Genomic DNA, 25,125 nt, shown 5'->3' with positions numbered 1-25,125 from the left:
CCTGACCTGCTCCAGAGGGTGCAGAGGCACCTCCCAGCAAGGATGGCCGGGGCCTGGCTGCTTCGTTCTCAGACAAGGCTCTGGGATTCCAGCCTTTCAGAGGCCACTGCTGCCTCTGGGGCCGGGGCCACCTCCCGTGACAGTGGATGGGCAGCTGGCCTTTGCCCAGTGGCCTGGTATGCTGCCCAGAAAGGGGGCTGCCTGTCGCCGTGTCCAGGCTGGGGCAAGGCCGCTTCATGAGTGCCAAGGCCCGGTGCACACGGGTGACTCAGGTTGCTGGTGGCGCCCCTGCTGGGCCAGGTCCGTGGGAGGTGGGCAGGCCCCTGAGCTCAGCCCTGAGCCTGTGCGGCGGGTTCTGGCCCTTTCCAAGAGGTTGCAAAACTCTTGAATTTGCCCCAGTTTGGGTGTAGGAGCATCACACACCACAGCTAATTAAATCCCAGAAGGAAAACATGCTTTACTGCATTTCCTACTGAGTCCAACAAGCCACAGGGAGTGCCGTGGGACCTGGGCCCATCCCGACCCGCAGCCACAGGCCCCCTCCCAGCTCTTGGGGGCGGTCTCAAGAGTGGGCACATGCCTAGTGGGGGTATGAGCTTCTCTCCACCCTCTGGGGCGGGACCTGGGATGTGGCACCACAGGCTGGCCTGAGTGCTCCGTCCTGAGGCCCTGAGATGCCTCTGAGTGGTTCCTGAGTCCCCGTGCCCCTTCCTTGGGCTGGACTCAGGGCCCTACTTGTTGTGAGGTTGGATCAGCCCTGGGTGAGGCCTTCTGAGGTCCATCCAGGCCCAGAAGACCAGGGGGCAGTTTTGGGGTCTGGCCAAGGTTGGCAAACCACCCTGAGTCCCCATCCTCCCTCCCCTGGGCCCCAGGAGTCGGTGCTGCCCCAGAGAGCTGCCCACTGTGCCGGTGCCTAGAGGGAGCCTTGTGGCCACACCACCCACCCACCGGCTGTTCAGGGCTTGGCTCCCTGCCTCGCTTCAGGCCCCACGGGAGGCCCACCAGGGCCTGGGAAGCTCCAATAATGGTTTTAATTTGTTGAACTTGTGTTTTATCCCATAAATTAGTCACTGTTTTATTTAACAGAATCAAGATATCCACAAACAATAGGCGAGTTCCAACTTGAACATTTTAATAAGACAGAAAAAAGTATATATTTTCATGTCTGTTACAAACATATTTATGTAAATAGCCTGTGGGCTGCGTTCCAGGAGGAAAGAAGAAAGGGAGTGCCTGCGCGCCGCGGCTGGGCTGGAGACGCACTTCTGCGGTGGAAAATGACACGGACCTGGGCGCTGTGGGCTGAGGCCGCTCCCCTGCCGCCCCTGGTCCCTGGTGCCTGGCCGGCTGGTGCCAGGCTCAGTGAGGGAGAAGCGTGCTGCGGTGACCGAACCTTTCCAGCCCCCAAGTCTGCCTGTTTCCTCGTCGGGCAAGTGGTTGTGACATCCCATGGCTGGGGTGTGATGAGCCAGTAAGACTCCTCAGCATGGAAGAATGTGGCAGATCCCACGCACATCCCCTCCCCAAGGTTCCAGGAAGCCCCGGCCACCTGGAGTCTGGCTCAGAGCAGGGCTGCCAAGGTCCTTCCCATGATGTGGTGTCATGAGAAGCCGGCCATCAGTTGGAAGTGTCAGGGCAAACTCCTACAGTGCCTGGGAGGCTTGCACTCCAGGCTAGGCCTGGTGGACACTCTGGCCTCCGTGCTTCCAAGGGAGCCAACCATGGTGCCACCAGGGCTGGCAGCTCAGGCTCTGGGCTGGTGGCTACAGACCCAGGAATTATCGGCCCCCTCTGGCTCTGCCACCCTGTGCTCCAGGCAGGAGCCGCGCCAGCATCCGGATTGGATCCGGGTACGCGCCGTTCCCAGCCCGGGCAGGTCCCTGCAGGAAGGAGGAAGGAGCCGAGGGAGGAGGCAGGAGGGTGGCCCTGCCAACGCCGGCCCAGCAGCCCAGCAGGAGAGGAGAGGGTTGGCTGGGGTGGGGGGTCCTGGGAGGCTGCAGAGCCTTTGTTCAACGTCCCAGGCCTTGGCGTCAGATGGCTCTGCCCACAGGTGGCTCCTGAGCCCCAAGTGGGGGCTTCAGGCAGGACTGGGGAGGAGGCCACCCTTCTGGCCAGGCCAGGATTGAGGCCCCTACCTCTGTCCCCAGCAGCCCAGGGACAAAACTGGTCTGTTCCCCCTCTTTTCCTGCCAGGGTCGAAGGGCGCCCAACTCTTCCTCCCCTCACCCCACCAGTGTAGCTGAGTCATGGCCAGCCGCCTGGGGGCGATTTTAAAAATAAAAGATAACTTGATAGATTTTTTTTTTCCAGTTTTTATTGAGTGAAAATGTCAAACCTTGCATCAGTCATGCAAAAAAAAAAAAAAATCAAATAAATAAAACACATATATTAAATTTCTAATAGCACTAAATTCAAGTGGAAAAATATTCAGTTCTTAATAACCAGGTGCCGAGGAGACCAGATTCAAGTAATCAGAGCACACGCTGTTCAGTTCGGGTTTCACGTTCTGCATTTTTTTTGTCTCAAAACCTCTCTATATATCTCTATATATCTATATATGTATATACATATAGATATATACACACACATATGTGCATACATATTATTTTATATTTATATATATACACATACATAGTTATAAAACATTAAAAAGAGCATTGGTGGATCAAGCATTGTTTTCCCCACAGAAAGAAAATAAAACAAAAATTACACGTTAAAATTCAAAATGAGCTAGCAATGGCTTGTAGTCCTAATGTGCAATATGAAGGTTACAAAAGGCTAGACTCCGCACTGTCGGCATCTTCTTTTCTTCTTCTTCTTTTTTTTTAAGTTTGATTTTGCTACATTGAAAAAAACGTTTTTGTGTGTGTGTATTTTTTTTCCTTTACAAAACTCCTTCCACAGACTCCCGGGCCGTGGCGGGTCACTGTCTGGGCAGATGCTCACAGCAGCATGTGGTACCCACAGAGTTCAGGAGGCTCTGGTAGGGGCTGTTTTAGAAAACAACTGATTTCCTGTTGAATCAGGTACGCTCCGTGCGACCACTCCTCCCTCCCTGCTCCCTGTCCAGTTCGGGTGGTCCTGGCTTTCTGGCTGTGGGCAGCCGAGAGGACAAAAGAAAGGAAGAAAAAAGGGAAAAGTAAACCACTGCCCCCCAGTTGAGCCAGGCTCCCCCTGGAGACCCCTGGGGAGAAGGCTTCTGAGTGACAGCCTCCCCACCAGCCTTCCATTCCCTCCTAGGCCTGTTTTCTCCCTGTGGCCCAATCTGACACCAGCTGGTGGCCTGGAGTAGGGAAGGTGGGCAGGTGTGGCCTCGGGCAGCCTGCCCTTGCAGGGGACTCGGTCCCCGGGGACCTCAGAGCCACCAGCCAGGTGTGTGCCTGCCAGGTCAGGCCCTGGCCGGGGCTTCCATGGCCTCATCATCTCCAGGAAGGGGGATGTTTTGTAAAGGGAACCCAATCTGGGTAGACTGCACCGGCAAAGAAGCATCCCAAACAAAGTAATAAAACAAACTGGAAAAAAAAAAAAAAAAAAAAAAGCCCTATAAAGCCACACGCATCACCAAGAGAGAACTCAAATGTTAAATTAACTACAAACTTGGATCAACAGTAATAGTCCTTTTTTCTTGTCTCAACAAAATTCAAGTTAAGAGTTGGAATCACGCAGCTCCCATCAGTGCTAGTGTGAAGACAGACAGCCTCAAACTGTTAAGGCCTCTACAAAAAACGCTGGACCAAATCCCACAGGAGAAACGGGACTGAGCCTCCAACCTCAGGCCGGGCCCAGGCGGGTCTGCACTCTCACCACGCCTGCTTTCTTCCTTTTTGTTCTATGTAGAATAATAACCTTTACAGGAAAAATACTGTACAACTTTCTTGTATTTTTTTCCATTTTGAATATTAAAGCCAAAACCAGGCGCGCATCTTTCCTGTTTGCACCGCCAGGGTGGCCGAGACCCTGCCCCGGCCCCCAGCGCACTGCTCTGGGTTTTGGACGCAGCCTCGGTTTCCCTGGGGCGGAGGCTGGGGCCAGGGAGTCACCAAACAGACCCGACCCAGGCTTGGGGGAGCAGCCGGGCCCTGGGGTGGGGCTGAGCTGGTGCTCCGCGGTTGCTACTCCTATGAGGCTTCCTCCACGGTCCCTGTAGTGTCACCCGTGCTGACCGCCTTCTGCCCGTCTCCCCCTGGGTAGGGGGGAGGATCCTAGCTGCATGAGGGAGGCCCCGCCAGCGGCTCCAGGAGCCACCCCGCCCTGGTGGCGCGGGTTGGGGGTCCCGGTGGCCCCCAGCGCCCGTCCCAGTCCTGAGCAATGGTCGCGGGGCCGCAGCGGCCGCGGGGAGGGGCGCCGGGACAGCGGCCGGCCGGGAGCTGCGCCCCATTCGCCCGGGACCCCTGCTCCTCGGTTCCCTACCCCGGGACAAGAGCACCTTCTGTTTCCCTGAAGAGACCCGGCCTCCCTAGAGCAAGGCCGCCGCCGCCGCCTGTGTCCTCGGCCGCGGAGCACCAGAGGGGTCCCCGCCTCTGTCCTGAGACGGACTCGGGGTCCGGAAGCACCGGCGGGGCGCGGGGCTCTGCCCAGGGGCGGCTTCGCGCAGGGTGGCGCCGCTCCCGAGACCGAGGCCGGCGCCAGGGCCACCCGCGGGCGCCGCTAGGGCGAGGAGGCGGCGGTGGGCGCGGGGCCGGGGGCGCCCAGGGCCGCCAGCGCCGCCAAGGCCGGGGTCCGCGCGCCCGCGCCCGCCGTCTCCGCCGCCGCCTCGGGCAGCGACTCCTCCGAGTCGGTGCGCAGGTCCTCGTCGTCGTCGTCCTCGTCGTCGTCCTCGTCGTCGTCGTCCTCGTCGTCGTCCTCATCGTCGTCGTCCTCGGCCTCCTCCTCCGGCAGCTCCAGCTCCTCCTCCTCGTCCTCCTGCGAGGACTCCCCAGCGGCGGTGGCGGCGGCGGCGCCCTCGCGCGGCCCGGGGGCGGCGGCGTCGGGCGGGCCGGGGTCGCCCGCGTCGCCCAGCGCCAGGCCCAGACCGGCGGCCGCCGACTGCAGGAAGAGCAGCGAGCCCGGCTCGGCGCCCAACGACAGGGAGCCGTCTAGACTGATGGGAGGCCCGGGCGCGGGGCCCTCGGCCGCGGGCTCGCCGCGCTCCTGCTTCTCGTGCTTGCGCTTGTGCGAGTCCATCTGCGACATGCCCACCACCGTGTGACGGCAGCCCGGGAAGGTGCAGTGGAAGTGCGAGCACTTGAGCTTGTACTTGCAGTCGGGCACGGCGCAGTCGGCGCTGGAGCTGAACTGGCAGAAGCCCGCGGCGCTGATCACGTCCTGCTTGCCGTGGTGCTTGCGGTGCGCCGTGACCTTGGTGCTGTCGGTGCAGCGGAAGCGGCAGCGCAGACAGTGGAAGTGCGTGCTGGTGCCCGAGAAGGGGCAGTCGGCGAAGTGGCAGCTAAGCGAGGCCTTGAAGCGCTTGAAGTCGTCCAGCACCAGGTTGTCCACGCGGTCGTGGTGCTGCGCGTGCTTGTACATGTGCGTGCGCCCGCAGAACTTGTAGCCGCAGTTCTCACGCGTGCAGTGGTAGTGGGTGACCTTGAGCGAGAACTGGCAGGCCGCGTCCTTGCAGTCCTCATAGAGGTCGAAGCGCCGGAAGCCCTCCAGCATCATGCCCTCGTCCAGCATCTTCCGGGAGGACGCTGTCTTCCGCCGCTTGCCGAAGGGCGACATGTCCTCGATGATCCAGAAGCGCTTTTTGGCCCCCGAGGCTGTCGGCATGGAGATGGTGTTCCCTGGGGAGGGGCAGGGAGGTCAGTGCCTAAGGGGGACCCACGTGGGCACCATCCCAGGGTCACACCCACACGGGACCCCTGATCTGGCATGGCGCCAGAGGGCGGCATTTAGGGAGCCCTCGGCTTCCCCTGGCTCCGGAGGCCTCTCCTGCCCAGCCACCTCCCTACCCCCCGCACAGGAGGGGTCTCAGGCTTCCCCCTCCTCATCCCTGTCTGCAGAAGGGCCTCACAGGCCTCACCCCCGGAGTGGCAGCCCAACCAGCTCTGGGGGACGTGGTGGCTGCTTCCTGGCCAGTTTGGGTGGGAAGTGAGGACACGTCCTGGCGCTAATTGAAGCTGAAGGGGGAATCTAGGTCGGCAGAGTGCAATTACCCAAGTTGGACTCGTGCCAAGACGCCAGCTACGCCTGCCTCTAATGAGGGACAGGCCCGCTCCTTTCCCGCGGGCTACCCGGCTTCCCTGGCTGCGCCTGTCTGCACACGGGGAGCTGCCTACTCACAGTAGGGGTGCCAAGTGCCCCAGGGCTGTGCGGGGCTGCAACTCCCTGCCCTAAGGAGCACCTTGTCCTTGGTACCAGAAGGTTCTTTAAGGTCTTGTTGGGGTTTTCTACCCCAAGGGCTGGGAGAGGACAGCCCTACTGGAGGACTAGGCCTCAGGAAGCTCAATGCCTCTGCCCTCTGCTCAGAGCCATAATTTACCTGGGTCAGGACCAGAGCAGGGGCTCAGCCACGGGAGCTGAGCCCATTTATGTCCAGCTGGCCCAGACTGCTTCCTGGGATTTAGGATGCCCCCCTGCCAAGGCCAGGGTTGTAACCCTTTCTGGGAGGCACCTGTGCCCCTATGGCCATGGGTGAGGGGAAGCCCCAGCTCCTGCCAGAGGCACAAGCAGCTAGTCCTGGCTCCCCACGCCACCCCCACAAACAGGAAGAGCAGCTCTCTGACCAGCCCCACCAGAGCGTGGGTCGCCTCCGGGCTCCTCCCACACGGCTGACCTGCCTGGCTCTCCCAGAGCCTGCTTAGAAGGCCCAGCAGTCACTCTAGCCACCAAATGTCTGCTCTGCCCGTTTCAGGCGAGGCCCCATCGCCCACCCTGAGTGGACAAAAACGGAGAGAAACTAAGGGCTGTGACGGTGTGGGGGCACCCGGCAGAGGGCAAGGGATGGCCTCAGGCCCAAAACCTGGGTGGGTGAGGAGCTGCTTTGGGTCTGAAGTCACAGGGCCTGGTGATGCCAGAGTGGAGCTTCCAATGGCCGGAAGTCCCTGAGGTGGGGGAGGCCCGGCCCTGCCCCGGCCGTAACTCCTGGGGCCTGTACTCAGGCAGAACGTGAGGCAAGAATTAGCAGAGGAGTCAGAGCCCGGGTGGTATCTACGCTCAAGGGAGGGGGCGGGCAGATGCCATCCCGGTGGGTATCAGATATGGGGGTGGGATGGGAGGTGCCTTTGCCCCTGAGCACTGCTGGGGCCTGAGTCCACAGAGATTTCCACTTACTGCTCAGCTTTGGGTATGGGCTGGGGTTCAGGCTGGAATCTGGACCCTCTGAACCTGGGCAGGTCCCAGACCCCAGCAGATCTTCCCGAAAGCATCCTCTACCTCTCCCTAGTGCCAGATCCCAGGGGGACTCCTCAGAGTAGAAGCGACAGGTCCTGCCTTGCCCCAGGCCGAGGAAGGCAGACCCCACAGGGCCTCCGGCAGGATGGGCCGTCTCTGGGACTCTGAGCAGTTGTGAACAGGGGAGAATCCCTAGCAGCAATGCTCTGGCCTGCCTAGCACTGAGCTGTCCCGGGGATGGAGACTACGCCCTCTAGTCTCGGGGATGCTTGGCTGTGAGGGGTGCAGAGCGGCCCCGTCCTTGGCCTGGCTGGCTGCAGAAAAGGGTCAGGCCCCGGAGCATGGCCTAGAGGGTGGATTGGAGTGACGGACTGCGGTGAGAAGGCATGTGCGCATTACCTGCAGCATCCTGAACTAGGGGGACGTCACTTTTTACTGGAGTTGGAGTGGCAGTGACGGGCGGGAAGCTGGGCGGGCTGCAGGTGGGATGGGCCAGGCCCCGGCCGGCTCCGAGAGTGGCACTGAGCAGAGAGTATGAGAGACAGGACGGAGAGAAGAGGCAGGGGAGGGGGGGGAGGGGCGGCCGGAGCGTGGCCGGCGAGAAGGATGGAGTCGCTGGCGGCTGCGGGGCCGCGCGGGCAGCCTCATCACCAGCGGCCGCAGGAGGAGGAAGAGGAGGAGGAGGAGGAGCCGGGCAGCCTGGAGAGGGTGGAGAAAAGCAGAAAAAAAAAAAAAAAAAAAAAAAGAAACCAAAACAAAGAACAAACAAACAGAAAGAACCAAAATGAGAAACCCAATGGCAGAAGCAGGTATGGCATGAAAATGTGTGCACGGATGAGCAGAGAGAGGGAGACAAGAAGAGGGGGCAGGAGGAGAGAGAGGCAGGGCGGTGCCAGGGGTCACATGGGCAGGTGTGCCGGGCAGGACCGGCGCTGGGCCCAGGCCAGGTGGGAGGCAGCAGAGGAAGGAGGCCAGGGCTGTGCTGCTCCTACTGTGGCTCATAGAGGATGGGCCCGGGGTCCTCTCCTGGAAACTGACACGGAGGGCAGCGCCGGGGAGGCGGGAGGATGGCGGGAGGGGCCTCAGTGACTCAGTCCCACAGACCAGCTGGCTCTGCTGCACACCAGCCTGTCCTCCTCAGAGGCCGTGTGCCCCGGACCTTCTGTCCCAAGCTGCACCCACCGGTGCTGGGCTTTGGGAATGGGGCTTGGCCCTGCCAGCAGCCCCTGCCTGCAGCTCACCTGCCGCAGTGCTCTCGTTACCCACGGGGGTGCTGGAGCAGCTCCGGTCCATGGTGGATGACTCAGAAGACATGGCGCCCGGGCTGCAGCCAGTGTAGTCCATGCACTCATCTGTCTCAGCATCCATCAAGCCTGGGGGGCCCTGAAAGGACACAGGGGTCTCTGAGGAAGTGGGGCTGTGGGGCATGCTGCCCACAGAGGGCAGGCCGAGGCTCCACGCAGCACAGGCCTGAGAGTGAGCGTGGGACCATGATGCATTCCCGCCACCCTGGCTGGGCTCTCACCTGCGGGGGGTGGCTCTCACCTGGGGAGGGCTCTCACCTGGGAGGGGGGCACACGGTCGAAGTTCTTCCCCAGCATCCTCCGCATGTGCTTCCGTGCGTGGGAGGTCATCTGGTGCTTGAGGAGGAAGGAGAACTGGCAGCCCTCCCGGATACAGTGGAAGTGGCTGTTCACCTGGTTGTACTTGCAGCCTGTGGACATAGGCCCACCTGGCATAAGCCCCCCAGCTGGCCAGCGCTCGTGGCTTCCAGGGTCTGTCAGGCACTGTTCTAGGCATGGGGGCAGTGTGGCCAATAAGGCAGATGGCAGGGGGAAGGGCGCTGCACCAAGGTGGCACTCTTAGGAGGAAGGTCAGGAAGTCCAAAGCCACCTGGCTGTCCACACCCTGGGCCTCCTCTCCAGCCTGGCACAGAGGCAAGTGACAATGCCGGGCTGGCCCCCATCCCCTGGCCCACACGCGGGGAGGTGCACAGCTCCAGGGCAAGGGACCCTCATAGTCCCTGTACACTAGGCCAGCTACCTCTCAGCAAGCCACCTGTCCCCACATCTCTGCTGGGAAGCTCGGGGTGCTGCCGGCCCCTCTGCCCAGGCCCCAGCACCCCCTGCCTTGCTCTGGGCCGAGAACAAACAGAGCAGGCGGGACTGAAACAGCATCCCGGGGCAGGTGAGGGCTTGTCCGCTGCCATGGCGCCCAGGCTGGCCAGGTGTCTTCTGTCATCCCCCAGCTTTGTTTGGCCCCAACTATCACCAAAAACACCACAAGTTGAGTAAATAACGGCAACTGCAGGATACCCTGACATCTGTAAACTGAGCTCAGGGACAGCACAGGCCACGAGTGTTGACACTTATTGGCATGGCTACCAGCCCTCTCCCTGGCCGAGAACTCCTTTTTGAATTCATACTCGAAGGCAAGGTTTGTTTCCTTTTTCTGGCGGTTGACTTTGAATATGTCACCTTTTCACTTTTGGAAGGACCAGACTGCAGCAGCCCCCACCCCTGCTGCCACGACCACCAGGCCACAACGGGCCTCGCCTGCAGCCCAGGGGCCTCTGTCTGATGGCCTGGCTCTCGCCTACCCTTGGGTTCTGGTCTCTTCCTAGGGAGAGTCCTGCCCCTTCCGCAGGCCGTGCGCAGGGGCCAGGGCTCAGCTCCCAGCAGCACGGCTACCTCTCAGGCATCGGTGGCTTCCCTTCCCAAAGCCACAGCAGCCCCTTCCTGGGTTCTGGGTCACGGATGCTCCAGCTGAGCCCATGGGGAACTTGACCGTTCCCTGCTAGATCTGAGCCGCCACCACTGTCACCACCCCCACCCCTGTGACAGCACCCAGCCTGGCACAGAGCTGTCCCTCCATAAGTAACTACAAAATGGATGAATGGATGAACAAACTGTAGCTCATTGTGGACAAAAACCTCATCATGAAAGCCATGGAAAGAGATCCCAGAGCAAAGAACTTTGAACTCCTAAGACTTCCCTGCTCGACTTCCTGATGAGAAAAGGGAAACAGAACCACGCCCAGGCCCTGGATGCTCACGACGAAGTCCCAGAGCCGCTGTCTGGGGGTGGAGGGGCGGTGCCCTGCGTGAGTCACCCCCACCCTTCTTGCTGGGCTCTGTGGGTTTGGACTGTTTCACAAGCTTGACGGTGCCTAGCCTGTGATATCTGGCACACCTTCAACAAAACGTGGATCCTGCGGTGGGGACAGGACACCGGTACCAGGAGAGGCGGCCCAGGCCACAGGGGCCATGGCCTTGATGCCCACTGGAAGTCCCTGCCCGCAGCCCAGGCCCTCGGTACCTAGCCTGCCACACTCCTCGCGCTTGGTGAAGTATTTGAAGCCATTGGCTGCCCGCCGCTCCGCCTTCTCATGCTTCTTGATGTGCCAGGGGAGCTTGGTGGTGATGTTGGTCACGAAGTAGCAGCCGGTGCGGAGGCAGTGGTAGTGCCCGCGCATTCGGAACTCGCAGTGCTGCAGGGAGACATGGGACGGTCAGGACAGGCGGGTGACTTTCGTGAGCTCCTGTCTGCCCCAGGCCTGAGGCTGTGGTGGGCCCTTGGCACATGTGTTCTTCTCTCTCAGAAGCTGATGATCACAGAAACACCTTTCGCATATTAAAAAGCAGCACAGGGCTGGGCGCGGTGGCTCACGTCTGAAATCCCAGCCCTTTGGGAGGCCCGAGGTGGGCGGACTGCCTGAGCTCAGGAGTTCGCCTGAGCCCAGCCTGGGCAACACAGTGACACCCCATCTCTACTAAAATACAAAAAATTAGCCCGGTGTGGTGGCATGAGCCTGTAGTCCCAGCTACTCGGGAGGCTGAGGCAGGAGAATTGCTTGAACTTGGGAGGCAGAGGTTGCAGTGAGCCGAGATTGCACCACTGCACTCCAGCCTGGGCAACAGAGGGAGACTCCATCTCCAAAAAAAAAAGCAGTGCATGCCCTTAGTCACTGCACTAAAGCATCCTAACCTGGTAACCTTGCAGTCCATCTGCAATCCCACACCTAGAGCAGACATCGTGAATCTATTTTAACAGTCTTCCGTGTATGCCTAGACCTAGGCAGACATCACTGCTCTATCCTAGCACACCTGGACCCAGGTTCCCCCTCAGGCAGCCCCTCCTGGTCTTGGGAGTCAGGCCTTTAAGGTGAATCTGATCTGACTTTCCTGTGTGGGCATGGACAATGGGCCTGTTAGAAAATTCTAGCTTTGGAGAAAGGGGGCATAAAGCTAGTTCCAGGATAGGCAAGAATGATGTCAAAGGCACAGTGACTGCCCAGCATTGAGTCACCACTCAGGTGTCAGACCTTACCAACTAGCACCAATCTGGACCCCTGCCCAGGGGCCTCCAGGGGTCTAGGGGCAGACGGTGCCCTTTCCAGAGTCTGGGAGGCCCATTTAAGCAAGATGTCAGAAATAGAACCTCTGCCAAGAGGTGCCTGTCCTGTGCCCTGAGCTAGCCCTGCACCTCCCTGCCCCCTACTTTGCCCCTGGGCCGGCCCGCCATGCTGACCTGGTTGGGACAGAGACACTGCAGAGAGTAGTACGCAAACTGGTCTCGCACGTTCACCAGGTTGTTGTTGGGGTTGATGTGGTCCAGGCAGTGGGATTCGGCCTTGCCAGATGTTTTGCAGACGTACTTGCAGTTCCCAAAGAGACAGTGGAAGTGGAACTTGTTGGCATACTTGCAGTCCGTGGCGAGGCAAGGATCGCTGGAAGGAAATCACAGCCCAGAAGGTCATTGCCATTCCCAAGCCTTCCCTGCTGGTGTCCTGACCTCGCTTGTGTTGGAGTTCACTCCCCCATGACCAGCGGTACCACCAAGAGGGATGGCCTGGCCTGCTGTCCTACTCAACAGGATGACTCAGCCAGAGACTACAGATCCCAGCATGCATTCCTGCCTCCTTTTAGGAGCTCTGCATGGTGCACAGGAATTGCAATATGCAGGGTGCCCAGAGCATTGCATGCTGGGACACGTAGTTTCCACGGCCACACCTCAGGATTATAGATAAGGATGGCTGGAATAACTTCTTGGACTGGAAAATAAGGATGGTGCTGCCAGCCCTGGCGGGGTGCCGTGAGGCCCTGGCTGGTGTGGCATGGGCGCCGCAGTGGATGTGGCTGACTGACAGACTGCAGATGGGTGCTCGGCCCCACCAGGAAGCGCTGCTGCCACAGGCCCTTAGCAAGCAGGAGTTCGTGCCTGGTGTCAGCTCCTGGGGGCTCACAGCTGCTGGGCTCCCCAGGGTCAGCTCGGGGCCCATGGTGCCCACCCACTCAGACTCCACTTGCCGGCGGAGTGGGAGAGCTGCTGGGGCAGAGGGGGTGTGCTGGCCTGCCCTGGGCCGCCTCCAGGATGCAGAGGGGTGCGGGAGGACACTGGTCCCAGCCTTCCACTCTGGTTGGCAATACTGTAGTCCCCTCCCAGGGGACCCACGGTGGGCACCCTGACCAGGCCTGGGAAACCTGAGCTGCCACTCTGGGGAGGAGGAGGGGAGGGGAAGTTGGTGGGGGGAACGGAGAAGAGTGCCGGGCCCCTTCCATGCTGTGGGCCCAGCCCCAGGTGCTCAGAGAGGGAGGACAGCTGCCACTCAGGCGATATAAATAATCCAATTTATTACTTTTATTGAGAACAGGAAGCCGCACACATGACAGTACAAAGTCACCGTTCTCCCTGCAAGGAGCCACCACCATCCAGTGAGGAGGGTCCCTTCCACCCAAGAGCTCAGACCACTGTGCAGGCCAGTGACAGCCTGGAGGGGCCTGGCCCCCCCGTGCCCCACCCGTGACTTCACGTGCCCTGAAGAGATTCAGCCATGGGTGTGAGCCACAGAGGAGGCCAATACAGAGGCCTGGAGGGAGACGCAGCCCTCCATGTCAGGCTGGGAGACGTCCTCTGAGGACCACCATGCCCAGTCCACCCCAGCTGGCCCTGGCAGGATCACCACATGCCCTGCAGGAGCAGCGGCCACTGCCGCCACCATTGGCCCATGCTGGCCAGCCTGCTCTGGGACAGGCAGTGAGGTAGGAGCAGCAGCATCTTTAGCTAGAAGGACATCACCCGGTGGCCATGCCCCAGAGAAGCTGGGGACAGCAGCGCCATCCGCAGTGAGGAACAGGGCCTCCTAGCGCCCTTGCTAGCACCTACTCCCGAGACGCGAGGGGAACGCGGGACTCGCGGCTCATCGAGGGACTCACTTCTCCTGGAACTGGAGGAATCCGGGTTTGACCTGGGGCTTGGCGTTCTCTAGAGAAGTCGTTGCCAAGGGCGAGGCGGGCAGGTGAGGCACTGACGCTGGGATCTGAGGCATCTGGGGTATGGCGGAAGCCAGCTGCTTCCAGGCGAGGAGGGTTGGGGTGGAGGGCACGGAGGCCGGGCTGGGAGTGGGCCCCTCCAGAGAGGACACCGTGGCCGTGGTGACAGGAGGGACTGGAGGGGATGAGGGGGCCATGGGAGGTTTGGTCTCGGCAGCTGAGGCCGGGAAGGCAGCCTCTGCGTTTCCTTTTGCTGCTCCTCCCTCTGTCCGGAAGTGGAAGCTGCGAGAGGTAGAAGAGGGGGTCTCATGGGGGGCAGTGAAGACAGGTGCGGAGGGGCACGCATGTGACCCCATCACAGGCCTGGACCCCGGTGTTCGTCCCTACTCGTCCCCATCACTCAGCTCCGGAAGTCTCCTGTGACCCCACCAGGACAGAAGGACTGGAGGGCAAACTGCCATGTCCTCTGGGTCCGAACTTGGGCTCCTGGCTTGGGCCTAACCATGCCTTCCTACTTGTGCCCTTCCTCGGTCCCCAGCTCCTCCATGTGTGTGACAGCAGGCCCTGCCCCAGGAAGTCCCTTCCTTCCAGAACCTGCTCGGAGGTCTTAAAGGTAGGATTCTCAATATTCACAGTAGGCTTCCCCGCGTGCTACAGCCAAGGGTGTCCACGCGGTTGGAAAAGCCTTGGGAGCACTGCAGATCTGTTTTAAACGATTGCAAGTTCTGAGTTCCCCCCTCCCCCTCTCCTTTTAAACAAACAAAAATATATATAAGTGGGCGGCTAGGCTCGAAGTCTTTTAACTCAATGGGATTTACAAATTCATTTCATTATGTTTAGGTCAAAGGTAACCTAGAGATGTAATATTGTGGCTTGGAAAGGCCTTTGGCTAGGGTTCCTGCTCCACTCACAGCCGTCTCTCCAGCTGGGCTCTGCGCCCCTCTGGCCTGCTCTGCAGGGAGCATGTGCTGGGACTGATGGCTGCCCTGGCAATGTGGGTGCAGCAGCAGCTGTTGCTCAGGGCCCCAGGCGGGGCCTGGACAGGGGCTCAGAGCCCCTGGCTGAGGGCTGCATGTGTGAAGGAGGATGGGAAGCCCACGCTTGCTGGGGCAGCACCTCTGAGAAGCCGACTCAGCTTCTGTGGTCTAGCGGGAACTGCTGTGCCGGCCCCAGCCCCACCCACCCCAGAGCCAGGCTGGGATCAGTGGGGCTCTGCTGAAATGACCCCTTGCACCCTACTCACTTTGCGTGCTTGATGGCCCCGTCCAAGGTGCTGAAGAGTGCGCCGCATTCCTCCACCACGCAGTGGAAGTGGGCCTTGTGGAGGAAGTCACACTGGCCATCACAGAAGTCCTTCGTACCAAACCTAGCCAGAGGAGCCGGCATTAGAGGAGAGCCTGGGGCTCTGGGGCGGGTGCTGCAGGAGGACGGGTGGGCGCGGCCAGCAGTCCCTCACCTGCGCAGGTACACCTTCCAGGGCTCTGCCAGCTTCTCCTGAACCAGCGCCTTCACGGCCTTGCCCAGGAAGGGTGAGGGCTCTGCAGCGGGGCTCCCCTCCGCTTCCGCCTTGATGTTCAGCAGGCTGCCCAGGCCAGGGTTGCCCTGAGACATCTGTGAGGACAGAGGCCGAGCATGGGGCTGGGGTAGCTTGGAACACAGACACGGCTGCCTGGGGAGCAACAGTCGAAGCTCTGGGCTGCTGGGACCCACTGAGCCCTCAGAGCCAGCAGAGAACGCGGCCCGCCTGCTTGGCTCTGGCTGTGGCCAGGCCCTCTCTGAACGGAGAGCCTGCTGCGCTGCCCCGACCCCAGGAGCTGTGAGGCCTCCTCAGGGCTCCTCCACATGAGCCCGTGCCGCAGGATCCATCACTCAAGCCGAGGCCGCGACTCAGGGCACACGCTGCAGCCCATCTTTCCCCAGACTTTGCGGCTCCCTGGTTATTTTCCTGCCAGAAGGTTTTCAAAAGAAGCGCAGAAGGAGGAGGGATGGGGGAACCCCTATGAATTCCTTGAGAACAAGAGGAGGCCCACAAAGGAGAGAGAGAGAGAGGGAGGGAAGGAGGGAGGGAGTCTCACGGGTGAGACTCAGACAGGCTCCCTGCAGTGGCCGGGAGGGGGTCATTGCAAGGCTCCAAGGGAAGGGAGGGGGACGTGGGGGCAGAGGCCAAAGGAAGGGGAAGGGGAAGGAGAGCAAGAGAGCAAGTGGCCAAGGAGTGGACGCCATGGGCCAGCGAGGCTCGTTCCCCACCAAGTGCCCGGCTAGGACCCCTGTGGCGACAGGTCCAGCTCAGGCCCGGCCCCTCCTCAGGGCAGTCACTTGTGTACAGTAACCGAATTAATCTTGCTGTAGTCAAATGTATCATGTGAAGGGGAAAAATATATTTGAGATGATGTATAATTTACAAAGACCCTGCATTATTTAAAATAAATATTCCAGAGCGACCTCTCCGGAAGGCGTCCGAGACCATTACTCAACCCGAAAAGTGGAAATTGATGTTTTGCTCCCACTTTAGACCCCCCTTCCCCCTCTCCTTTTAAACAAACAAAAATATATATAAAATAAATAAATAAAATTAATAACGAGGCATGAACGAAGTTGAAGGGCTCTGGAAAAGCTTTGGGGCCCTCCATCTGTAGGGAAAAAAAGGTGTCAGAGGCTGGAATATATTTCTTCAGCCAGTTCATTAAATTAATTTGTAAGCAGTGGCTCTGAAATTATATCCGATGAAAAATGGCCTCAAAATTTAAATGGTACAAACTCATCTTATTAGAGGCAAAACATTAAAAAACAAACACATCCCCCCACCCCCCAGCACAGCTTTAATTTCTCTGGGTGGGGGAATGGGAGGCGTGTGATGGATGGCTCTTACCTTATTCATAAGCGAGGATAAAAGAGATGAATTTGCCGGGACTGCGTGGCCATTTGATTCATTACTAGAACACATAAACCAAGGGGCTTGAGCTTAGACGGCCAGGGCCTGGGCCCTGGGGCTCACCCTCCCTGCCCGACCCTGGGGCTTCAGCCGTGCCCGCTGCAACTGCCCCGGCAGGACCACCCCGGGGCTCCAGCTCGAAGGTGCGGTTCCCGGGGCTGGCTCCCATGGGGGCCTCGCCTCACCTGGGCTCCTTCACAGTCAGGTCTAGACTGCGGTCCTGGGAAGCTTCGTGGGGGCCTGGGGCGCCGGTGCTCTCACTGGGTTCCGGCTTCACCTGGGCCGGGGGGAACCTGGCTGGGGTGACCTGCTGCCCGCTTCCTGCAGGGGAGGGGAGGGAAGATGCGTCAGAGGGGCTGAAGGCCTGGCCTGGGCACAGACAGCCGTGCCCCTGGAGGGAGGGCAGTGGGCTGGGTGGGCTCCGGCTGCTGGTCAGCGCTTCTCCCGCTGACGTGATCGCTCGAGACGCTAGCTCCTGTGTGGCAATTCTTCAAGTGATAATTATTGCAAAATTATGTCAAAGTTGTCCTGGCTCAGGGCCTCCTGGAGGAGAAGGGCGGGAGGCTGGGAGGGGGCTGGGGTGGGGGCGGGGGCCCTTCGTTTTCTCCACCAACTGTCACAGTCGATTTGTGGGGCTGCCGCTTAGGCTTTTATTAAAGACTCTGTTAATGCTGAGGGAAAGTGGCAGATCTGGACTGGGAGGGCCCCTCTGTGGTCCCCAGCCCGCGGTTGCCGGGGTGACGGCCCCCGCAAGGAGCATGCCCGGGAAGAGCCTCTGCTGTGTCAGGGTGATGGGACCGATGGCCAATCAGAGCGGCCACACCAGGCGACCTCACAGTCAAGCTGTCCGGGGCAGGGACACGAGGCCAGGCTGGGCCGAGCTGGGTCCGGAAGGGAGCTGGGCGGGTGAGGCCGCAGGAGGCCAGCAGAGCAGGGGTAAAAGAAGTTGCTGACAGGGCCGTCCAGCGAGCCTTCCCCCACATTCCCCCAGTGACGGAAATGTTAATTTGCCCCAAGGCGCTGTAGCTGACAGAGAGCTGTTTCAGAGACAGCAAGTGGCATTTTATTAAAAAATAAAACAGCCCCCTCCCCTGCGCTTGACCTTTCTTTTGGGAGAAGGAGACTTTTCTAATGAAAACAAAGTACTTGACAGTCTGGCCACTGACAGTGGCCCTGGAGTGGGCCCTGCCCCATCCATCAGGCCCCTGGCTGGAGGGGCGTGGCCAGCGAGGCCCCACCCATGCCTAGACCAAGAGGTGGTTTCCCCGCGCAGCCGCCAGGCATGAGCACCCTACTGCGCCTGCGAGAGTTTTCAGACCTGGGGACTCCACATTCCAGCAGCTCTCCAAAGTCACCTGCCCAAGGTCCCAGGGAAACATGGCCCAGCTCCCCTGCCAGGCACTGGCAGCCTCTGTGAGGTGTGGGCAGAGCCCCAGGCTGGGCCACAGGGACCCTCAGTCTCAGCTGGTTCTGAGAGGGTTTCTAATGGGAACAGGGCATCTAGGCCCAGCAGAGCCCCACTCCTGCGGGCAGCGCCTTGGTTCATCACTTCCTAGCCATGTGCCTGGGACAGACCATCCCCGACCGTCTGCTGGCTCCACAGCGTGGGGCTCTGTCTGGCATCCTGCCTGCTGTGTCCCAGCACCCAGCTCGGAGCCTGGCTCTCAGCAAGCATCAGTAGTTGTTGAATGAATAAGTGACATGAGCCACATCCCAGATGTGAACTGAACTCTCCTCAAGGATTCAACAAATAGGAACTACCCAGAGCAGGGAAACGGGGAGAGGAGTAAGGTCAACAGAAAAGCACCCCCACCCCAATCCAGAGAAAAACGGAGGGACATTTTTTTAATGGAAAATTTATGAAATTATAGGAAGGCAGGAAAGAGAGCTGTGCCCCTCAGTGAACCAGCGTGAAGAGGGAAGACGCCGCTCTGGGGCTGTGGCCCTTTTCTGTTTGACAGGGCGGGGTCGTTTAAAGGGACAATTCCGCTTCCCAGTCACAGACCCAGCTTCAAGCACCAACAGCCACAGGTGGCCGGTGGCTGCCAAGTCAGACAGTACAAAATAGAAGGCTTCCATTGTCTGGAAAGTCCTACTGGGACGGCACTCATGGAGGAGGGAGCCTGGGCCTGGAGGTGTCCAGGTGTGAGGTGCAGGCCCCCTATCTCTGGGCTGGACGCAGGCCCCCCTCCAGGTCAGCTGGAGGAAACACTAGGCACACCAGGGGCCCTGGGCCTGCCCTCATCGGGGGTGGACTTGGGATGTGGGAGGGTGAGCAGACAGGGAGGGGGGACCTGCAGTGGCCCCAGGGATGTGGCGCAGCTGAGGAGGCAGGGACCATTGCCCCCAGCTTACAAATGGGGAACAGAAGCATGGCCCCCCTATTGTGGGAGCCAGAACCAGGGGCCCCACAGAGAAACCAACAGGATAGGGGTGAAGACCAGGCAACGAGGGGGCGCTGGCAGGCAGGGGCCACACGGACGCCTCTTCCAAACACCCCCTGACTCTGCTCTGCAGCCTGAGGCCAGGCGGCCACCCCAGTCCAGAAGGTGCCTGCTTTCTGGGCAGGACCCAGCCTGCTCACCTGGGTCAAAGGTGGCAGAGGGCTTGAGGGCAGCCGCAGCCAGCCTGGCCATCATGGGCGAGATGAGACCCTTGCTTGCAGAGATCCTCTCCATGATGGAGGTGGGCGGCGCTGGGACAGAGGCGGCAGCTGCGGGGACTGAGTCTCCAGCTCCCGAGGCGACCAGCGCGGGCGTGTCAGGGGTGGCTGAGGCTGCTGCCCCAGACGACACGGCACCCAGGAGGCTGGGGGTGCCCACGGGCAGGGAGGTGCTCCCACGGCCAGCCAGAATGGGGAAGTAGGGCGTGGGGGTGGGCAGGCCCGAGTTGGAGAGGGCCAGGGCCAGGGGGATCGAGCCAGGCAGGCCCTGGGGCAGCAGCCCCGAGATCTTGCTGTTGGGAGGCTTGGTGGCGCTGGGCCCAGCCTCGGTGGCGGCAGTGGCGGCAGCCAGGGATGCAGAGGACTGCTGGCTGGTAGGGGAGGCGCTCAGGCTGGAGTTCTTGCTGCTCAGGGCGGAGAAGTCGACAAGGTCGTCGTTGCTGGACTCCTCGTGCTCCGTGTCCTTGGCGCCCAGCAGCGAGGGCGGCAGCCCCAGCGCGCCCGAGGAGCGGATGTGCCGGCGCTCATGCTTGCGCTTGTGAGAGGTCATCTGGCTGGTGGAGGTGAAGGTGAAGCCGCAGCCGGTGCGGATGCAGTGGAAGTGGTTGGTAGCCTTGCTGTACACGCAGCCCTCATACTTGCACTCCTCGTACTTGTAGAACTTCTTGAAGCCGTCCTTGGCGTAGGCATCGTCCTTGATGTGGTAGCTCTTGTGCTTCTCAATGTCACACTTGTTCTTGAAAGTGAATGTGCAGCCGGGGCGCCTGGGTGGGACATTGGGAACCTGTCATGGGACCCAGACGAGGCCCCACCCTGCTCCCACCATGGTCCTGGGAGGGACAGTCCCCGGGTGGAAGACCCAGGCTGGACACCAAGGCAGGGGCCTGGGCTGTCCCAGGAGCCTGGGTCCCTGCCTTCTCTCCCGGCTTCTGCCCAGGAAGGCCCCCGCCAGGCTCCCGCTTACCTGCAGTGGAAGTGCGTGGTCTTCTGTCCGTAGAACTGGCAGTCAGCTGTGCCGCAGTCTTCGGTGGCTCGGAAGCGCTGGAAGCCGTCGTTAATGAGCTGGGTATTCTTCTTGTGGAAGTTCTCATGGGTCATCACGTCAGACGTGCTTGTGTACACCTTGTTACAGCCCACCTGCACAGGACGGGATGGTGGTCAGGCACACGGAGGTCGACACCACTGTGTGTGGCTGGGGTCACTGACTTCTCTGCTCAGGGAAGCTTTGGCACCTCTGACTTCAAACTGGAGGCCTCGGAAGGTGGGTGTAAGAAGCAGAGTAGAAAGCCTCCCACAGCCCCTCAGGCCCCCCCGGAGGGACCCAGTGCTGCTGGGGCCGGCTCCGTCTGTGCTGAGGGTCAGGGCATCTCCAGAGACCCAGGGCACTTTTTGGCCCAGGGGAGGGAGCTGCATTCTGCAGGAGTTGGATTTTGAGTCCCAATCCATGGCCCTACCTCCAAAACCGTCAGTGGGTGGACAGGGGCTGGACCCTGGAGGTCACCTTTAGCCCAAGGATTTGCTTAGTGGACAGTTCCTGGGCACGGGGCCCTCCCACCCCACCCCAGCCGGGCCAGGAAGGCAACGTTGCCATATTGAGTAAAAACCCGTGGAATCTGAACACTCTCGTAGGCTGGGCCGTGCCAGTGTCTGCACCATCTCAGAACCCAGAGGGTGGCCCCCCTCTCCTCGTGGCCCAGGTTGTTCACAGAGGCCATAACAACCTCTGACAAATACCGGGGGAGGCATGGGGCTGCTATTTGCAACCCAAAGTCGCTCCTCCTGGCCCTGACACCTTGAAAAAGCCCAGACTCTGCGTGGCATTAAAAGAAAGAATTAAACAAAAACCTCCTCAGGCATCATTTGCAATGCTGCTCTTGGTGTTAAAGCCTGAAAAATGTCCATCTGTATAAACAGCTCACTGAATTTCATCCACACCAAGTATGGCCATGGGGAAGGCCCCACCCTGGCCCACCAGACGCTGCCCAAGCCTGAGCCCCCAAGACCCTCCTGGCTCGCTGGCTAGCCCTGTGCTGGGCCAGGGCTCCCGATCAACTGGGGGCCCTGCCCGGGGGCAGCCCTGCCTCTGGGAGTGGGGGCACAGAGCCGGGAGGGCCCGAGCCGGTCCTGCAGATGCTGGCAGGCGCGGGCGCGGGCGCGGGAGGCACCTGCATGCAGTGGTAGTGAGTGCTCTTCCCGTTGAGGTGGCAGCCGTGGTAGTAGACGCTGCAGTCGTCCAGCGGGCTGAAGCGCATGAAGCCGTGCTGTAGGGAGTTGTCACGCTTCTTGTGCATGTTGTAGTGACGGATCACGTCCTGCTTACTCGTGAACCTCTGCCAGGAGACAGCGCCGCGTGGGCAGGAGCCTGAGCTCCCCCTCCACCCTTCCTCCCATATGCCAAGAGCACCTGGGCCGGGTGCTGGCCTCAGGTCTCCCTAGAAAGAACCCTGCTTGGGGTCAAGGCAGCCCAGACTGTCCAAGGCCAGTGACAGGCACACCAGTCCTGGGAGGGAACCATCCCAAAGGTTCTAGAACCACAGATTCTTCCCTGATGCTTCCCTGGGTCCCCAGTGGCCATCCCCAGGAGCCACAGACGATGCATCGGGCCAGGCCTTGAAGGCAGGGGCTCTGATGCTGATGGCTCATCCCGCCCAGTGCACCTCTGGACTAAGGCAGGCTGGGATCCCTGGCAAGCCAGAGGGAGCTGCCCCAGGCAGGCTGCCCCAACTCTCCCCCCACTCGCCAGCCCTGCACTCACCAAGCTGGCAGCCTTGGGCACAGTGGCACTCTGGCTGAACCTCCATTTGATCATCTTTAAGATGGGGCAGTATTGCTAACTTTCTAAGGCCACTGCAAAGAGTCAGTTAGGCAAGGCTCACAGGCTGGCTGGCATGGCCTGGACACATGGGAGGCTCTCAGTGAAAGGGGACTGGAATGATCACCACTGGGATGTCATTGGCCCCCAATGCTAGGAGCTGCTCTGTCAGCAGGAATCAGGGAATGTGGGCAGGCTGGTCGTTTTGCGGGCCCTCTGCCTGTTCAAGTCAAGTTTGGGTGATGCAAGTAGCACTAAACCCCCTCCACTCCCCCACCGACTTCTAAGTGCCTCCATGCTGCGCTGGCGGGTGGGGGAGGCGGAGTCCATCTCGATGTGGCCGTACCTGGTAGTTGCACTCGGGGTCAAGGCAGTGGTAGTGCTCGCGGTACTGGTAGGCACAGTGGATGTGGCCACAGTGCTGGCTGCCCGAGAACCTGGAGGGAGGAGGGGTGGGGTCAGGGCCCTGCTGTGAGTGACAGCCCCAGACCCACCCCCAGCCCCAGGGAGGACTCTTCAGGCCCTGTATGGGATACAGAGGGGAGGTGAAGTTGCAGAGGCCCAGGCAAGTGACTGGGTCTGGGGGGAACCCCAGGCCCACTGAGGCAAAGTGGCCTGGCCCCAAGAAGGGGGCAGGACAATGCTGAGGTGGCCAAAAGTCAAAGCAGGGGGAGACAGATGGGGCCCAAGCCCTGGGATGGAAGGGAAGGCAGGCGCCCACGCGGCTGCCCACCTCTGTTTTCTGCAGAGGCTGCCTGCCCCACTCCCAGCCCGCCCAGCTCTGGCCAGGTGCAGAGACCCTGGCTGGGCCAGCCCGGGCTCTGATGCTGAGAGGCGTTAAAGAGCTCTCTGTCCTGGGCTTTTCCTGACACTTGAAACAGTGCAGAGTTATGAATTTTTAAAGCACAGCATCTGTTTGGCTTCCTGCAGCAAGGAGCTCACTCTCCAGCCGCCGCCGCCGCCAGGAGCCTGTGCTGCCTCCCAGGAAACCCGTCCTCCTCCAGGCCCCACGGCCGCTGGGACGTGGCTCCCACAGCCTCGGTGACGGCCGGCCGTGGGGGGCCACTCTGGAGAGGCCACACCTTGAAGACTGTGGAGAAGGGGGTGGCTCAGCCCACCTGTCCCCCTCCAAGAGTGACGTGAGATTGCAGGAGACACAGAGAGAAACCCCACACTGTAATGGGAAAACCACGTGCAAACAAGTCTTTAAGCTGAAGCGGCCAAAAGGGCCATCTGTGGAGGCACTAATAATAATGGTAATAATAACACTATAGAGGAGGCAGCACGGGGCAGAGCTGAAGACAGAGTGGGACGGGGGGCACAGACAGTGGGACAGGGGGCAGAGCTGAGGACAGAGTGGGACAGGGGGGCACAGACAGTGGGACAGGGGGCAGAGCTGAAGACAGAGTGGGACAGGGGGACAGAGACAGTGGGACAGGGGGGCAGAGCTGAAGACAGAGTGGGACAGGGGGACAGAGACAGTGGGACAGGGGGGCAGAGCTGAAGACAGAGTGGGACAGGGGGGCACAGACAATGGGACGGGGGGGCAGAGCTGAAGACAGAGTGGGACAGGGGGACAGAGACAGTGGGACAGGGGGGCAGAGCTGAAGACAGAGTGGGACAGGGGGGCACAGACAATGGGACAGGGGGGCAGAGGCAGTGGGACAGGGGGGCAGAAACAAAGCAGGACAGGGGAGCGGAGACAGAGCGGAACATGGAGGCGGAGAGATGGAGCGGGCGGGAGGAACCTGGAAGATCTGCGGACAGACAGGCGCCGGCCGCTGTGTGCTGTCCCATCAGAGGGCAGGCGGTGGGGGGTGGGGGCGGGGGGTGTTATTTGTGTGATTTGGGGGAATCTGTTGAGGCAAAGGCTCTTCACTGCCAATCCCACTGCCTTTGGGATGGAAAGGGGTTGGTCTGGAGTCAGGTGGTGTCAGAGCCTCACTGGGGAAGTGCACTGGGCTGTGTCAGAGAGGATGACAGCCCACACCTTCTCTCTCTCTCTCTTATTTATTTATTTTTTTTTAAGAGATAGGGTCTCACTCTGTTGCCCAGGATGATCTCGAACTCCTGGCCTCAAGGGATCCTCCCACCTTGGCCTCCCACAGTGCTGGGAATACAGGCATGAGCCACCGCACCCGGCCTGCCTCTACCTTCCCAACCCTGACAGTTGCACAGTGACCTGCACCCTCCTCAAAGCTCTGTGTGACAGCAGGACCCAGGCAAGCTGGGGGAGCTGCATTCACTTGTGGCCAGGCCCGGCGTCGGGACCCCAGCCCTACCTGGGGGTACAGGCTGCTGAGGAAATGTGTGGCCTGGACTACACAGAGCGGAAGGAGGCTCTGAGACGGGCATGTGCAGGGCAGCCCTCGGTGCGGTGGAGGGACCGAAGTGGACGGGGGTGGAAGGAGGCAGCTACCTTGGCCCTAGAGGTCAGATGTCAAATGAATGGTCTCAGAGTACCCGGTCAGTCCTGGCCCCCCACCTTCTCTCCACGGCAGGCTCCTCCCCAGGGGCCTACCTGGCAATATATTTCTGGTAAATGTTTACATCTTCAGTGACGGCTGGTTTATCTGTGGGCAGTCCATTCCTGGCGAGAGACACACAGGGCACAGCCAGTGAGCAGATGGGGCAGCCTTGTGCCACAGGGGCATCTGGGCAGCCCCTGCCGTGAGGCCCCAGCCCCTCTGCTCTGCTCTGCAGTGTCCCAGGCACCCAGGGTGGGACTGAGGACATCCCTGGTGGAAGCTGGCCAGAGGTTCAACAAGCCCAACTCTGGGAGGGCAGGGCCATCTCATGCAGGTGGGGCTGGAGCCCCCCTCGGGCATGGGCCAGCCTGGGGTCCAATGGGGCGGAAAGCTGCGGAAGCCTGGGATCGGTGCCTGGCACTCAGGGATCATCAGGAGGTCGCTGGCTGAGGGGCACCACACCCCCCAACGGGGAGGGATTTGAGGCGGGGGCAGGCAGCTAGGCAGGGGAAGTGTATCCTCGCCCCAGGCAGCACGTGCTGCCTCGATCTGCTCCCAGCTATGCAGCCTCTCAGGGTCCGGAAGCTCCCCAGGGTGCAGGAGGAGCTCTGGGGAAGGGTCTCGCTCAGCCCCACACCATCCACCATTTGACCAACCAGGCCATTCTTCT

At 60.6% G+C, this 25,125-nt stretch overlaps 2 protein-coding genes across 8 annotated transcripts in view; both read right to left on the bottom strand.

Moving 5' to 3' along the window:
- Window positions 1-2,402: 2,402 nt before the first annotated feature.
- LOC107000738 (uncharacterized) lies at window positions 2,403-3,488 on the bottom strand. The gene has a single exon (XM_028839926.2). The coding sequence runs from the start codon at window positions 3,486-3,488 to the stop codon at window positions 2,970-2,972; it is 519 nt and encodes a 172-aa protein (XP_028695759.1). The 3' UTR covers window positions 2,403-2,969.
- The window catches only part of CASZ1 (castor zinc finger 1), a 160,642-nt gene continuing 137,919 nt past the window's right edge, over window positions 2,403-25,125 (bottom strand). For 3 of the 7 annotated variants that reach the window (XM_077974381.1, XM_077974384.1, XM_077974378.1), the window contains 16 exons: window positions 24,509-24,577; window positions 22,334-22,424; window positions 21,341-21,505; window positions 20,140-20,312; window positions 19,098-19,939; window positions 16,699-16,834; window positions 16,451-16,514; window positions 15,038-15,192; window positions 14,825-14,947; window positions 13,525-13,863; window positions 11,840-12,038; window positions 10,628-10,799; window positions 8,873-9,024; window positions 8,552-8,693; window positions 7,710-8,009; window positions 4,508-5,761 (listed from right to left, as the gene is read on the bottom strand). In XM_077974381.1, the coding sequence (XP_077830507.1) occupies window positions 4,647-5,761; window positions 7,710-8,009; window positions 8,552-8,693; window positions 8,873-9,024; window positions 10,628-10,799; window positions 11,840-12,038; window positions 13,525-13,863; window positions 14,825-14,947; window positions 15,038-15,192; window positions 16,451-16,514; window positions 16,699-16,834; window positions 19,098-19,939; window positions 20,140-20,312; window positions 21,341-21,505; window positions 22,334-22,424; window positions 24,509-24,577 (4,237 nt within the window). In that variant the 3' untranslated portion in view covers window positions 4,508-4,646. Of the gene's footprint in view, window positions 5,762-7,709; window positions 8,010-8,551; window positions 8,694-8,872; window positions 9,025-10,627; window positions 10,800-11,839; window positions 12,039-12,927; window positions 13,864-14,824; window positions 14,948-15,037; window positions 15,193-16,450; window positions 16,515-16,698; window positions 16,835-19,097; window positions 19,940-20,139; window positions 20,313-21,340; window positions 21,506-22,333; window positions 22,425-24,508; window positions 24,578-25,125 lie in introns of those variants that run through there. The other 4 variants (XM_077974389.1, XM_077974396.1, XM_015150580.3 and 1 more) reach the window with 3 other exon arrangements.

Source organism: Macaca mulatta, chromosome 1 (genome assembly GCF_049350105.2).
Source record: "Macaca mulatta isolate MMU2019108-1 chromosome 1, T2T-MMU8v2.0, whole genome shotgun sequence".
NCBI lineage: Eukaryota > Metazoa > Chordata > Mammalia > Primates > Cercopithecidae > Macaca > Macaca mulatta.
The sequence above is the reverse complement of the archived record's forward strand: the minus strand, read 5'-3'. Positions and strand labels throughout refer to the sequence as shown.

Excerpts from the sequence above, each read along its gene's own strand:
- LOC107000738 (XM_028839926.2), bottom strand. The coding sequence starts at position 3,488 with ATGCTTCTTTGCCGGTGCAGTCTACCCAGATTGGGTTCCCTTTACAAA.